General features: G+C 38.1%; 2 protein-coding genes across 9 annotated transcripts; both read right to left on the bottom strand.

Annotated features, from left to right (window-relative positions):
- Nucleotides 1-2,448: 2,448 nt before the first annotated feature.
- Nucleotides 2,449-13,216, bottom strand: LOC135582784 (probable sarcosine oxidase). Of its 8 annotated transcripts, XM_065162854.1 has the most exons (6): nt 12,822-13,216; nt 9,695-9,849; nt 8,358-8,475; nt 7,718-8,286; nt 7,055-7,111; nt 2,449-4,098 (listed from the first exon to the last, which is right to left on the bottom strand). In XM_065162854.1, the coding sequence occupies exons 4-6, from the start codon at nt 7,864-7,866 to the stop codon at nt 2,763-2,765; spliced, it is 1,542 nt and encodes a 513-aa protein (XP_065018926.1). In that variant the 5' UTR covers nt 7,867-8,286; nt 8,358-8,475; nt 9,695-9,849; nt 12,822-13,216; the 3' UTR covers nt 2,449-2,762. The 8 variants fall into 8 exon arrangements, 4 of the variants coding, with proteins under 4 accessions (XP_065018926.1, XP_065018933.1, XP_065018910.1 ...); XR_010498619.1 differs by lacking the exons at nt 7,718-8,286; nt 8,358-8,475; nt 9,695-9,849; nt 12,822-13,216 and adding an exon at nt 7,230-7,676 and having other exon boundaries at nt 2,449-2,593; nt 2,694-4,112; XR_010498618.1 differs by lacking the exons at nt 7,718-8,286; nt 8,358-8,475; nt 9,695-9,849; nt 12,822-13,216 and adding an exon at nt 7,230-7,676 and having other exon boundaries at nt 2,449-2,590; nt 2,694-4,112.
- On the bottom strand, nt 13,212-14,462 carry LOC135582778 (uncharacterized). Its single transcript, XM_065180502.1, has one exon. It carries the CDS (start codon nt 14,460-14,462, stop codon nt 13,212-13,214), a length of 1,251 nt encoding a protein of 416 aa, XP_065036574.1.
- Nucleotides 14,463-16,155: the final 1,693 nt, after the last annotated feature.

Genomic DNA, 16,155 nt, shown 5'->3' with positions numbered 1-16,155 from the left:
GCTCTTCTCTTAGGCTATTCGGTATAAATTTTAACCTCTCCTCTTCAATCACATCCCATTCTCATGTCCTTCTGTTCCAAATGAGGAGCTTTCTCTGTCACAACTTTCTGCCGCAGTACATTGAATTCAACCCTGGTCTCTTTGAGCACATTCCAAGCTCATGGTGTCCTTTTGTGTTTGAAGAGCTATCGTCTGTTCTGACCGTCTACTGCTGAATTAAATTCAGCTCTGTTCTCAATGAGCCGCTTCATTCTTCTGGAATGCCAATCCTGACCTTATCACCTTCCACGCCACTAGACTTGAACTCTTGAGGTCCGTGGTGTGGACACATCGCACCATGTCGTTCTAATGTCCATTTTGGATTATGTTTTGGCATGGTTCCAAAGGGACGATCCACTATCTATTTAATATGAAGCTTCCCCAAACCAAACAAAATCTTATCTGATCATCTTTTTTCTGTGGCCATGAGCTCTGTGTTGTCCTAATTGTCATCAAACAAAGTGGATAAACCATCGAGTGTTTCATTTTGGAAACTGCATTTTAGAAATGTGGCTGAGACATTAATATAGTTATTTGATGATGGAATGTGAAGATGAACATATCATCATAATCAGTTGTGTGCTCAACGGAATTAAAATTATGCAAATGTGTCACTGAACAATGTAGAATTTTTACATGGTTTGATCTCCTATTCTTCAGTTGCCAAAGTTCTATATTTTGGGTTGGATGAGTGTGGCACTCAACCATTATAGGAAGTTCAGAGCTGGTCAGGGAGGTGGAGAACTGAGCTTGATTGCTTTTATAGGAGCTAAGACCCAGTTAGGAGCTGAGCTCTCCTGCTGGGGACTGAAATCTAACATTTGTAGGACTGTCTTCCTGTAAATGTCAATTTGAAAAGCACAAGCTGGACTGAACAAGGGACTGTTTGCAGATGAATCAGCATCTCTAGGTTCTCTACATCTGCAAAATTAAGTAAATCTTATACCATTTTGTCCAAAGTTGGTGTCCAATGCATCTAAAACTTCCTTATTCATGTAATTACCAATTTTTCTAATGTGTTGACTATAGAAGCACGGAAATTTGATACTATTTCAGGTATCTGTCTCTTATAACCATTATTTGAATTAACTGCATATACTCCTGTTCTTCACAAATGGAGCAAGTTATCTCTGGTTATTATGCTCATGGACTCTCTTTACTGTTAAGTATGTCTTATGTATTGTCCTACTTTCATTTTACTAAGATACCAGTTGATTCATTGTTTCTGAATCTGAATGATATATTCTTTACTTTCTTGTTGACTAAACTATGAGTGATGGCTTTTTTCCTAGACTTGGAATGTCAGGTCTGATATGATGTAGCTTTCTTCTCGTTACCTTTTCACTTGGAAATCACTTAACTCATTGTCTGAATGTAGATGACATCGACTGTATGTATCCATTCTCATAGAGTAATCTCTGAGGGGACGAGTGACTTTTGCCAATGACTGGATTGATAAGTTGATTATGGCATTTGGCCACGCAGGTGAGTCCACACAATGTTCATGGACTTCATAATCTTCCAACTTATCAAGTGTTTTAGTTGCTTTTGACATCTAGATAACCAGTATCATTATCTCTGAAGCTAAATGATGTGGCATAAATATTAAATTTCTTATAGATTAAGAGTCTAAAGTGATGGCTTTCTCTAATGGCTGAAGTGATCAGTTACTTGTTGCATTTGAATTCCCCAGCTGTGTCACTTCATCCAATCAGCTGTGGAACATATTGGAAAGGCCCCCCTCTTGTCATGTATAATATTTTAACTAGGGCAGAATTTAAATGAACACCTGTTCTGTGACCACTCTTGACACAGCAAAGTTATTTTACTCTCCTGTAACCCTGATATCATGTGGCCAGATAGATTTGTCTAAAGAGAACTCTGTGTGTGTCAGTAGAATCTCATTCATTGGCATTAGCCTTTGTCAGACCATCTCCACTTACAAGTCTGAAGTTTTTAGGTTTCAAGTGTCTTGACTGATGATTGATAGTTACAGAGAGGTGTTTTCAGCTAATTAATTACTTCTCATGTCTGTTCATGGAAACAATATTGATTTTGGATCCATTCCTTGGGGGAATAATGCATGACAAGATGATTACTACATATGCTTCATGGTCTATGATGTTCATACATACAACAGTGATTTAAACAATAACATTGTTTTTAATTTCGAATTAAGGTGTAATAATTTGTGCAATTGTTTCTTGTATCCAAATGTTTTGTCACAGTGTTTCCTTTGCATAGCATCCATCTAGATCTTACAACTGGTACTAAAAGCCTTTCCCTCGGAACATTTAGCATTAAATAGCAGTAAATGCTATTTAATGTGAAGAGATAAGGACCTTAGTGTCTAATAAAATGTCAGAAGCACATGTAATGTGCATCCAGAACAGAACCACACAGGATCAGTAGACAAACTTAATCAGCAAATTAGAATTCAAGGACAAGAACATGCAGAAGAGAAGGAAAACAAAGTCACCACCAAGCTACAGAGTTCACCAGTCTCCTTCCATGGAGTTCTTAGATTTGTTCCGCATCGACAACGAATCTGCTGCTAAAATTGCCATCAAATCTAGATTTTAGTTGGCTAGCAACAAGTAGCAGACAGCTAGAGAGGTAAAGAATCGAAGAGCATGGAGATAGTTAACTAAAACCTTGCACTTCCGAACCTTGAGCAGCGGATGAAACAGGTGCTCCCTCTCTCGCCATCTCTCTCTCTGTCTCTATTGATGGAGATGAGAGGACACTTGATCGTCGAAATCCTTTGCATTGCCATTAGAGTCTTCTGTAAACCTCCCCAACCTGAAGTGCTTCAGCTCCACTCCATCTGCCGCCCCATCGATGGCCAACTCCGCCAGGGTCCTCCCCACCACCGGTCCCATCTTGAACCCATGTCCTGAAAACCCTCCGGCCACCACCACGTCCTTGCCGAGTTCGCCGCCGAGGAAGTCGATCACGAAGTCCTCGTCGGGGGTCATGGAGTACATGCATGACTGGATGATCACAGGCTTGTCGGTCTCGACCTTGCCCGGAAGCATCTGATCGATCCAGGAGCCGACGGCGTCCACCAGCATGCCGGAGTTCGATGTCCAGTCCCTCCTGTCGGGGTCGCACGGACGGCCGCCGTGCAGCCCGATCTTTATCAGTCCCGGGAACTCCATCGACGGCGTCCCGTAGACGTAGATTTCGCCGTAGCTGGCGAAGGTGGGGAACCCTCCCTCCGGCGTCATCTCGTGCTCGTGCCCTTCCTTGATCTTCCAGTAGCAGATGGTGGTGTGGAGAGGTTGGATGGGCAAGACATGGCCGCTGACTGCTTTCACCAGCTTGCTCGACCAAGGCCCCACCGTGACCACGCACTTCTTCCCCAGGAAGCTGTCGCCGGTGGCGGTGGACACCCGTACGCCTCTGTCTTCCTCGTCCTTCTTGATCCCTGTCACCTCCATGTGATCCTTTAGAACAGCCCCTCGTCGTATGGCCAGGGCCTGAAACATGGCCACCGCCTTGGTCGGCTTGATGACACCTCCGGCGTCGCTTCGGACCCCGATCCACCCCTCGGGCAGCCGGAACGTGCCGGAGAACATCTCGTCGACCGCGGCTCGATCGAGAAGGCGCACGTTGACCGAGCTCTGCCGCTCGCAGCTGGCGATAACAGACCGGAGGCTCCTGTTATCGGCAGGGCCCATATCGAAGTGGGGGGTCCTGGTGAGCACCCGGTAGCCCGCCTCCGACTGCGCCGCCTCCCACAAGCGGTGCGCCTCGAGGACCATCGGCGGGTAGTACTCCTCCGGGTAGGTGGCGCGGATGGTGCGCGACTCGCCATGCGAGGAGCCCAGCTGGTGGAGGAAGTCGAACTGTTCCAGGAGCAGCACGCTGCAGCCGCGCTTGGCCGCCTCGTAGGCCGCGCAGCTTCCCATGATCCCCGCGCCGACGACGACGACATCGAACTGATCACCGCAGGGTTCCATGGCCGCTGCCTCCTCTCTGCACACCTCTCTCTCAGCAGCAGCAGGGTGGTTTCCACTGGTATTTGAGCAGTAGATGCGTTGAAGCAGAAGGTGTCTGATATGAAGATTCTGCTTTCATCAGAACAGAGGAACATTGTAATCCCCGATGATTTTTACTCTTTTAATGTAAATTAATATCACAAAATAAATAATATATTATTTTATTTAAATTATTAATTTCTTTATTTGTATAGTATGATTAAGGAAATAATTAAAATTAATTCCTTAATCATATGAATAAGTTAGGAATTTTGCTCACCAATGAAATTATTAATTGATTTATTTCCTAATGAATGATATGAATTTTAGAAAGTAAATAATTTAAATTTATTTTATGTGTGAATCATAAAAAATAATATTATAAATCTATTTTTGTGTGTGAAATAAGATAAAAATAAAATAAAATTATTACTTATCTTTAATGGTAGGATTGAGAAGAAGAGATCTCGAGGATCCTTTATTTTTTTAGTAATTTTTATTTATATTTTAAAATATTTGATATTAGATTTATTATAATTTATATGATGCACAATAATATTTTAAATTTATAAATTTATAAATAATAAATAATAATCATTGAATTGTGATGTTAGAATTATTAATTAACTTAATAATAATTCTAATTCATTTAATTAGATATATTTATATTTAAAAATTTATGTGTAAATTTTTATGATTTAATTAGCTTTAAATTTGAAATCATGAATCTAAATTAGTTTGTTTATAAAAAATAAATTTGAGATTAATTATTATTTTTATAATTTTAAAAATATTTTTAAAGTAATAAAATCTAATTTAATAAGAATAGTCAAATTGGGTCTAACATAAGTTTGATTGATCAGATCAGCCCATGTGGCTAGGCATAACCTAGCCTATGTGGTTAAGTACGATTCAACTCTAGTTAGTTATGCATAACTTAGCTTATGTGGTCAAATATGTTTCAACGCATGTGACTAGATATAGCTCAATCAATGTGACTAAGTATGATGCAATCCATGTGACTAAGTATGGTCTAGCTTAGATGATCAAGTATAATCTAGCCCATGTGGTTACGCATGACCCAGCCTATGTGGCTCGGTACAGCTCAGCCTATGTGGGTAAGCATGACTTAACCTATGTGGTTGGTATGATTTAACTTATGTGATTAGACATGATCCAACCTATGTACTTAGTTATAATCCAACCCATATTGTTAGGTATGACTCAAACTCGTATGAATAAATATGAGTTAACTCATATGACCAAGTACGACTCAGCCAAGCATGACCCAATGCATGTAGTTGCACATGATTAAAATTGTGATCAAGCATGACCCAACATATGTGATTAGGTATAACTCAACTAATGAGGCAAGAGTAGCCCAATTCAATAGTAATGCTTAGTTAAACTCATGAGTGAGGCTCAATCTAGCTCATGAAGCTAGGCCGGCATAGATATGTAAGTAGTACTAGACATATTATCATCTCTCTATCTAGTCTATTGTATCTTAACCCAACATATTACCTAAGACATGTGTGGCACATGTGACATGTTTAAGACTCCCATAGATTATTTGATTGGGACTAATATTATATAATATAGTCTAATTTTCTATTCCTTAGTTGGTTTGAATTTGTTAGTTGACTAAATCATATAGGTTTAATCAATTCAAGTCAACTCTAGGTGATTCCTGACCAACTTGAACGGTTCAAGCCCACTTGACATAATTGAAATCAATTAAATTTAAATTAGACTAGTTTAAGATGATTCCAGGTTGATTTTATAAGGATTTGAGATTAGTTTCATTATGTTATAACTGAATTGAGATTGGTTTAAGTCAATTAAATTATTTTAATTATGATTCATTGAAGACTATTAAGAGATTAATGCCTGTCTTTATGATTTGATAAACTAATATTTTATATAAAAATATTATTTAAAAATAATTATTAATTTTTTATATTTTTAGATTAAATTGATAATATTGATGTGATCATTACCATATAGTATATTGTAGTTTATGTGACTATACTAAGTGGTTATTGGAAATATAATTTGTGAAAAGAGTTATGAGCTATCACAGTACTACCCGACCACTAATGGATATAACCTAGTAGTTCATATATCAAATTATTATAGGATTTCTCCATCCGTTATTGAAAAAATTCATCCCATAAAGTATATCTTTTTATTTGTTGGAAGAGTACAGATGTGATGTATATCTTTGTTATCTAATTATTATCTATATGATTAAGATGTGTTGATGTGTTATTTTATTTATTGCATAAGAATTAACTTTATTTTTTAATATATGGATTGATATGTTATTATTTTTATATTAAATTATTAACATTTATATATGTTTCATGAGTATTAAATATTAAATTTTTTATGATTATTGATATATTTTTTATCTTATATTTTTTTTAGAGTAATCTATTATTTTGTAATAGATCTGAACCATGTGGATAAGACTTTTTCTATCCTATTAAGAAGATATAATTTTTTAATTAAAATATCATAAAGATAAAGATTTGAATTCAAAGATAAAAAAAAAAATCTTTCCTAAATTAAGAACTATGAATGTTATTTTTTTTTATTTTTTTATTAAATCTAGCACGTGATAAACACTCTACTTCATCCAAACAAGAGATTCCGTATGCTGTAAGGGATTTGTTTAGCAATGTATAAAGCTGGACTTGTTATTATCCAAGTCTCTTTTGGGCCACCTCTGCTGGCAGGCTAATCTAGAAAGCAAGGTGGTGTGAGGTGTTGTCCGTCGTCATCTTTGTTCACCATAAAGCAGTTCTATATCTTGTCTATTACTTGGGATTCTCTGCATGGTAAAGGTGGGCAGCGGTTTCTAAGCAGGGGAACAGGAGATTGCTCTAAAGATGATGATTCCTGGTGGTTCTTGGAATCTGATACACGTGCTTGGACCAACAATGGGTTGTAAAGCTTACAGATCTAATATTCTTGCATGAATACTCTTCAAAACAGATATTAAAGAAGAAAGGAAAGAAGTCTCTGACCTGATTGAGTCTCTGTGGATCCCCGAGAACCAGTTGCTTGGGTGGTTCCACCACTGACTGCACACGAGAAAGAGAGCGAGACAGAGAGAGATGTGTTAATATAAGGGATGCGAAGACAGAATCCAACAAAACCAGAACATATAATAAGCAGCAGCAGGAGGAGGAGAGAGGATACCAAACAGTGAAGAGCAATCCAAATAAGACGTATAGGTGTTAGGAAACATATCCACAGGAAAGCAATGACGGAATGGATCATCCATCGGTGGAGATAGGAGAAGGCTAAGTTGACGACAAGAGGGTTGACGCCATGACCAAGACTGTAACTCTGCCGTTGCTGCACCGCATACAGACTCCGGAGCATACGCTTGTCTTGTAGTTTTGATAGGTCTGGGACTCGTCTTAGGAGCAGTAAATGAAATTAAATTGGCATGTGGAGGAGAATGAGCTTCGCAGATGGTAAACAGTCAACATTGACTGACCAACTGATGAAAGCTACAAGAACAAGAACAAGATTCTGACACGACATGGTTTACTTGACTTGGCACTTTGGAAAAATCAACAAGGTTTACAATTTGGAGTACCTGGACACTGATCGGATTGATACAGTACTATTTCGTATCAGCATACTAACATGCTAAAGAGGGTTATTGACAGTAATCGTACCTGAATGACTCGGATTGATGCTTCAAACTGCAAGTTAACAATAATACACCCGACCGACCGACGGACGGATCATCCGATAAATTGATGATGTGCAAAGATTTCAGACCAAGTTCTCTGGTTCCTCTGACTAACAGTCTTTCTCCCATCATAATGTTGATGGTGGTAACTTGATATTATCTGAAGCAACCCAGTTTGATGGTCACAAAGCTTCCAAGTCTCCTTCCACAATGAGAATATCTTCATAGAAGAAACATCACAATATATGCCTTCAAAGAACAGTGTCCAAACTCCAAGCAAAAACCTAATGTATATGCCTCCAAATAAGTACATTAAACGAGAACAGCATAGCAGAACATATTTTGGTGAGAAGCAACAATCAACATGCAAATAGGATGCATCATTATGGCATTTGGAGAAACTAAAGACTATAGTTCAGGATGATTCTTGGGCGGTAGAGGATAATGAAGGGTCGCTGGACTGTAGTCTGCACTCCCTTACACTTCGTCATATTTGGGCAGGCTGCCCAACAAACTGACCTTGGTTTTTTATTTCTTTGCTCTACAAATCATCTGCATCAAATGAATCGATAAGTTTTCTTATTTCAATCAGCTGAACTGGAGGAAAAAACATACTAACTAACCCATAGCTTTCTCCTCACTGTCACTGCCTGATGCAGAACAGACTAGCTCCTTCGTAACTTCTGTTATAGAATTTGGTCTTCCGTGGATGGGGATGGAGAAGGGGCAGAAACATGGCGCCTGTTAAGGGAGATAAAGGGCCAACTTTAGAACACACAAGAGACTAGCACATATAGCAACTTCTAAATGTCGGTGTGTCCAGTTTAGCAAATTCTTTCTTGGCTCAATCAAATAAAGTTATCGATAGAGAGAAAGAGAGAGAGAGAGAGAGAGAGAGAGAGAGAGAGAGAGAGAACATATAATTGAAGAATATATGATATGTCCGATAATTGTAGCAATATGAAGAAAACATGTATGCTGGGGCATGCTTTGGATCCTGTTGTATCTATGACAGGAAATGGCAAAATGGCACCAAAACTAACCAAGTCTTCTTTCTGTGATACTCCGAGACCTCTTTCACATATTTTATCTTGACCGGCGGATAAGTTGTTGGGCAGTGCAAAGGAGTAGAAATCATGGTGTTAAAATTAGGATCCCACTCAAATTGAGTACGGCATCCCAGCTTAGTTCCAATCTATTAACTTAGCATGTGGTCGAAAGTTCTTTACTTGTCGGCAGTGCAACCAAAATATTGTTGTTTAGATATATGTTCTCTCCGCCTAAGAAGACTCACTCTGTTACAGCTTGAGATAATGAGGTCAAATTAAATAATTCATCTATTAGCATGTCTCTCAAGGAATAAACAAAATGCTTTCCATTTCAGAGGCAACTTTGTTTGGAAGTAATTACACTGGGAGGAGCCCTTAGTATAGTGGGTCATGGAGAGTTTACTGAATTTGATGCATCGCTCCAATTATTTTGTTGGCAGCAACAATATCAATGTGAGTGGCAGAGGGCAATACAGGAATTGTCAGAGAAAATGCCTTCAGCCATTCTGGTCTTTTGCCGTTTAAGAATGGTCTTTTCTAACGTCAAGCTTGTTTACAAAATATCAGAAATGGATAGCATTTTTAAGTTTTGTTCAAAAGGAATACACAGAAATCAAATCCCAGCAAGCATGTTAGTTGTCAAATAAATATTTGATTTTAGAACACCTCTGAAAAGAACAAAGGCTAACTAACTTGATGGATACGGGTCAAAAAAGGTCAAAGAAAGAGATGAGAACATAAAACCAACAAAGAGTTCTCCTCGTCTCTATATTTAATGTAGTAACTTATTCACTTTTCATTCTTGCACCAACTTACTGAGATAGATCTATCAAGAATGATAAAAGGAAAAGTTTTTACATATTGCAGTATGTTGGGTAGATTGATGCACATATAAGTGGTTGAACACTAACCTTAGGATGAAGTAGGAAGCTTCCATCCTTCTTTACTTTAAGAATCTTCTCACCAAATTTTTGGTACAGCCAATATCGCTTATCCACTATGATTAAGGAAGATTGTAAAACATCATGCACATCAGTAACCCAAAGATTCCGAACAAGAAATCAACCTACAAAATCAGATCAAAATGTAAGAAATGCAAAATCGATATATTTCATCAGATTAGTAAATGTAGTAACCAAATCTCTAGTGGTTTTAAAAGGTAATGAAAATGTGTATCAATTATCTTTTGCTCAAGAATGGAGGCAATCACTGAGTTCCTCAGTGCAGAAATTGTCTACTAACCTAAAGCCAACTTCTTTCGACATTGTTTGTCCCCATATTTAAATAAAATTACCTTTATCAGATTTAACTTACAACTTATATATCAAGAGCAAACATAGAATCTCAGAAACTAATTGGTGCAAGTGCATTGATGGTGTACCTTGGCAACTATGACTTTTCCTTCCACATTTCACAATCAAGATTAAATAGGACATGGATATGCTGAAGGTGATTATTTTAAAGAATAACTGAAGGTGATCATTTTAAAGTCTAAAATGAATATATCCAAATTTTAAATATTTCTCTCCAACTAATTTTCTTAAGAATAACACAATTAAACTGAAGAACTTTGTGTTGACAATTGCTATCCAAAACTAAGCACGAAAAACATGTTGATCCTTAGCGACCTAGGAGACGAGAGTTCAAGTCATGGAAACATCTAACATTAAAGTTGCTCCTTTGCGACCTGAGAGACAAGTCGCAAAGAATATTTTTATTTTTTAAATATTTAAAGCATAGAGTCTTAAAAACAAGGTTCAAATCATGGAAACAACTTCAATATTTAAAGGTAAGGTTGTCAAGACCTCGCATTGGATATATTCATTTTTTAAAATGAATATATCCAAAAAAGACAACTTTTTATTTTTAAAAAATCTAACGTTAAATACCCATGTAACTAAGCGATCTGAAAAATCAAAGAGGAAAAAGATATTTTCTGAATTGCTAAAGCTAGATAAAGAGGAGGGATTTAGATAAATTTAGTTGCATAAGGGACGAAGATAAAAATATACTTGTTAACGAGACCGAGATTAATTAAAAATGGAGAAATTATTTTTTTTCTAAATTATCTATTGAACATTGTACATAACTTAGCTTCTAAACTAGTGCAAATATAGTAAAAGAAACATGGTAAGAATATTGGTCATGATGATATCCTAATTAAGAATAAAAGAGATGTCCAAAGTTGTTATAATTATAGAGAAATTAAGAAAATGCTTCATACAATAAAACTTTGGAAAAAAATGATCGAAGATTAGAATAAGAAGCCAAATAAGTAATTCCAAGAATCAATTTGGTTTTGTGCTTAGTAGACCAACCATAAAGGCTATTTATTTATTAAGGCTATAAATTGAAAAGAATACAAAGAAAAAGAAAGATTTTCATATAGTTTTTAGTGACTTATAAAGCATCTATAATAGAGTCCCAAGAGAATTACTACTGATTATATTGATACCATAAAATATACATATGATCATATAATCACTAGTGCTAAAACTACAAGTAGTGTGTCTAATGTGTTTCCTATCATATTGCATCAAGGTTTTCGTTCAAGTTTTACAATTTTTTATATTGATAAGGGATAAACATACTAGTCATATATCTGATAGGCATTATGGTGTTTGTTTCTTGTAGATAATGTTATTTAAATTGATGAAAATCTAAATGAGATTATGTTTAACCTTGAGTTAAGGAGCCAAAGGTTTAAATAAAGTAGGACTAAGATTGAATACATAAGATGTAATTTTAGAAGTACTAGAAAAATTAACTGAGGATGTAGTTAAAATGGAAAAACAAAAAATTCCATCAAGTAAAACTGTAGAAGTGTATATATCTTGACTCGATTACTCAAAATGTCAGAGAGACTGATAAAGATTTTGTCCATACTCCATAGAGTAAAAGCTGGATGGTTACAGTTGAGAAGAACATTAAGAGTTTTGTGTCATCCATGAATGTCCTCTAGATTTAAAAATTTGTAAGACTAACTGTTAGATCAGCCATGCTTTATGGATTTGAGTACATAGTAGCTAAAAGGCAACAGCTTTAAAAGGTGTGCTGCCGAGATGAGAATATTAAGGCAACATTTAATTTTTTATTGCTTAGAATAAGATGTTTTTTCATTTGTAAATAGTTCAACATAACTCCAATAAAAGAAAAAACGAGGAATAATTATTTAAAATGATATAGATATGTTTAAAGGAGATATTTAGATAATCAATGTGAATATTAATTGAGGTGAGACAATTAGTATTAGTGGGGTGAAGCGAGATAAAAGACAATAGCTTAGTAGTGGTAAAAGATACATGTAGCCGAACCAGACATCAGGACATAACAACTTATTTTTGTTGTTGTGCTTCCATCTAGGTGCTCTTGGAAACAACTTCCATTGTGCTCATCCAATTTATCACTATGAAGGTAAAATTAGTTGCTTGCCCTATAGTAACTTGCTTGAAAGTTTTTCAATCTCTACTTACTATTCCATGAGGGTAGCAGAATATGAAACAGATTTGTCAAACTTTAGATTACAAACTTAGTTTGGTGCCATGTCACAATTCACGTCATTTGGAAAGATTACAAGGAATGAAATACAATGAAAAGAGAACAAGAAAAGCTCCCATCATCATATCTTCTTTAAAATAATTTGCTTGAAAGTTAGAAAAACTCTACCTGCTATTCCATAAGAACAGCAAAAATATGAAACAAATTTGTCAACCTTTAGATTTCAACTCAATTTGGTGACATGCCACAATTTACATAGAATTGGAAAGATCACAAGGAATGAAATACAATTAAAGAGGCAAGAGAAGCTTAAATGGTCAAATGTTCAATAAATACTGGACATCTCCCACCAAATGATCACCACAAGTGATAAGCATAAAAGGAATCGGAACCTCAAAAATACAGAAAAGTGTTCCAGATATGTAGGACAAAATAATTATAAATCAAATACAAAATTAAAACAGATCAACAAATTGATAATTCAAACTCTGCAGAAAATTTAGCAATTGGTAATACACTGATTGGAACTTGTAAACTTACAGATGATGATTGTATAAGATACAGAAAAAATTTCCTGCAGAATTTCCTTAGAGTCTTCCATGATGTCACTTATATAAAAGCTTGACACCTCAGATGGTGATACTGTGAAGGAGATGCCTCCTCAGGAATGCTAACCTACAATAATGGGCCAAACAAGAAGAGTTTCTTTCTTTGGACAAGCTCGCATTTATTATTTGTTATTGTTTGAGGTGTTCCGTAGCAGGAACTTAACAGAATTCTTCTCTGTGGATACTAAAAGAAACCCACAAAGTGTATCTTTTAGCTGAGGATCTTGAATCTGCCCATTGAAGTCCAAAATAGACCAGTCCTTAAAAGTTAAGCCCGTCCAAGTGCTATGATTTCTGCAAGCCAGATTCTTCGGATTTTTTCCTATTCCTCAAACGAGTCAACGCATATTTTTTCAAGAAGCAAGGACCAATCGCCCCCAAGTTGCTGTGGATTTAGCTCCATTGCTACCCTAAAATCCTTCAAATGTAACATATGTGTGCCTATCAAAGGTCCAACACTACCTTGCCTTTGGATGTTACTTCTTGCCCAAACACCATTAATGGGCTTTGCATAAGGCAGAAGACTGGGAACTGCCCGTTTTGTTGATACATGCTCTGTTCCTGCTCCTACTAGATCAACGCATGATTTAATCAACCTCTTCAAATACGCATCTAACCCATTGTTTAGCAAGTTGGCACAGTCCATTGTTACTCCTTCTAAGCCCTGTGCTTGAGCCATTTTATCCATTCGTTTCTTCAATACCTCAGTATGGTACAGTTCGCTACAATCATAATTCCTGCAAAAGCCATCGTTGATACTGGTACCAGCCGAGAGAAGTGTCCTTCTTGCCTTGCCAATGCTCGTCAAAGAGAAAGGAATTCCAAGTGGAGCCCGAAGCGGATGTCTATGGGAGTCTAAACTACCCCTACAGTCCACATCCTCCACATGTTCTAGGAGAACTGCTTCAGAAAGAACCTTGTTATGTACAGAGCCCTGGGCATGCAGTGATGGTTCCTCGATCCTTGTTCTCTTTGTTGGCAACTTGCAAGGTCCATCCTGCTGTCGCTGCAATGGTCTCTTCAAATTACATGAGTTCATGACACCATTCTCACGGAAACCAACCTCCACCTTCCCATTTGGTCGAAGAGGACCAGGGTGGTCATAGATACTGTGATTATCAATACCACTCTTAAACTTGCATGGTGACCGTGGCAAGATATCCCCATTGGACCAATTTCCTGACTGTGTCCGGGCTTGTGAAAAATCAAGTCCATCATCTACTTGAGGAGATGTCTTTGACATAATAACAGTTGACCTTTGTGCAAATTTGCCATAATTGACTGGAGGAGCCTTTTCTTGACAGGCATTTTGAAGGATCGACCGGATCAGCTGATTATGCAAGGGAAGATTCTCATGACCGAGTGTCAAAATGCAAAGCTTGTTGAACTCACGGTTGCTTAGCTTCTGTGACAGTAAACCATTCAGATAGCTGAAGTAGTTATTTGCTCGCTCATGGCCCAGCCGCTTTGCTATCTGTGATTTTAAGTCACTAAGGTGGGTACGGGAATGCTTCGTCACCGGTGGCTGTGGCTGCAACATCGGTGGTGGCAGCGATGGTTGCCGCTGCAGCATCGGTGGCGGCGGCAACTCTCAACAAACAGTAGCCATATAAGTCACCATGAAAGCAAACGATTATAAGAGCTTCCTCCACTCCTATTATATCTCTGGGTTTTAGCCAATATCGGCGTTTGCACCCTCTCTTACAGAGAAAGCAAGCTATGCACGATTCCCAGCACCTCAGAGACACCAATGCAGGCAGAAATCTTATCTTCCACAGAAGAACCCCACAAGCAACACAAGATCAGGAATCTGTGCCCACAGAGATGGAAACCTGAAACCGGAATTTTCTCACACAGAGATCGAAAACCCTAAAATCCGAGAAACAACCAGAATCAAGTCCCATTTAGCAGCGGCCAGCTCGGGAAGCTCTCATTGCAACCCGGAACACCACCAAAGAAGCAGGCGACGATCTGCTCCCCGGTCCACGATCGGAGAGCCCACAATTAAGCGAAGTGGGCCTCAATTGCCTCCGCGGGCGGATCAAGGCGAGAGAAGCAGAGAAAGACGGATAACACGAATAGGAAAGAGAAGCCAATCCTGGGGGGGAACGAGAACGCAGGCAGAAGAAGAGGGAAGGGGGGATTCGAGATGCCCTCACCGCAAACTCGCAGCAGCCGGATCCACCGCCTCGATTCTACTCCGAGGCGCCTTCGCCGGCGGCGAGCGGAGCTCCGATTGTTCTCTCCCTCGGTTGTTTGAGCGCTTCTTCTCTTTGCTTCGCGCTTCCCCCTCTTCTTCTTCTTCCTCCTCCTCCTCCACCCCTTCTCTCTCCACTTCGCGCTGAGTCGGGATTAGATCGAGCAGAAACAGTCGTCTTTTCGTTCTCTGACTCACCTCTCTCTCTCTCGCAGCTCTTTTTTTCTTCACCTTTTTTAATTGATTTTTAATATATATTTGGACTAAAACACGCGTATTATTTGGTTTATTAGATTTTAGGACAGTACTCTTTACCGTTTCTCTCGGAACGCGTGTATATACTCGGCTTTGATTGGGAACACTGTGGGCTCCAGTGAAAATATGGGTGGTGGGTGCGTGGGTAAGAACTACTATTGATTCGTCTTGTGGGCTGAGTTACGATTAGTGTAAGAAGCAATGTTGTAGGATTGGGCGTGAGCTCGATTGAGTTGCGTTGGACTCGTTACCAGTGAGTTGCAGTGACATGGAGGTGGTGCTTTTGGCGGTGGGATGATCTACGTTTCGGATTGGAGAGCAACCGTAGGCGTTTGACCTTGAAAGCCAAAACAAAGTCAACGGAGAGCCGGGAGCTTCTTGTCGGAGACGAAGTCAACGCCTCGTCGTGTGCTGCATGAGTTGAGAAGCAAAAGAAGGTGCAATAGGTTTGACTTCACGAGTCACAAGTCAATGAATGTTTGATTTCTTGATTTCATTGAAATTAAATTGCAACGAAACAAAAGATCCAAATAAAAGTCACATAAAAAATCTTAGCAAAAATAGCTTTAAAGAGCATATCAATATATGTCTTGCATTCTTTGTGCATATTCTTCTTTTGAAGTCACCTTCGGTATATAATGTTAATATTTAAGAATGTACATATATATCAAAACTAGAAATAATGACGAATATAATATTCACAAATTAAAACATAAATTCCATTATGAACTAATTCATCTACTATATGCTCATCTAGTCCTATAAACTAACTCAAATTTTGAATCACTTCTAATTTACAACTACAGCCGATATC

This window comes from Musa acuminata, chromosome BXJ1-4, assembly GCF_036884655.1.
Source record: "Musa acuminata AAA Group cultivar baxijiao chromosome BXJ1-4, Cavendish_Baxijiao_AAA, whole genome shotgun sequence".
In the NCBI taxonomy this organism is placed as follows: Eukaryota; Viridiplantae; Streptophyta; class Magnoliopsida; order Zingiberales; family Musaceae; genus Musa; species Musa acuminata.
This window is presented reverse-complemented; position numbering and strand designations above follow the sequence as displayed.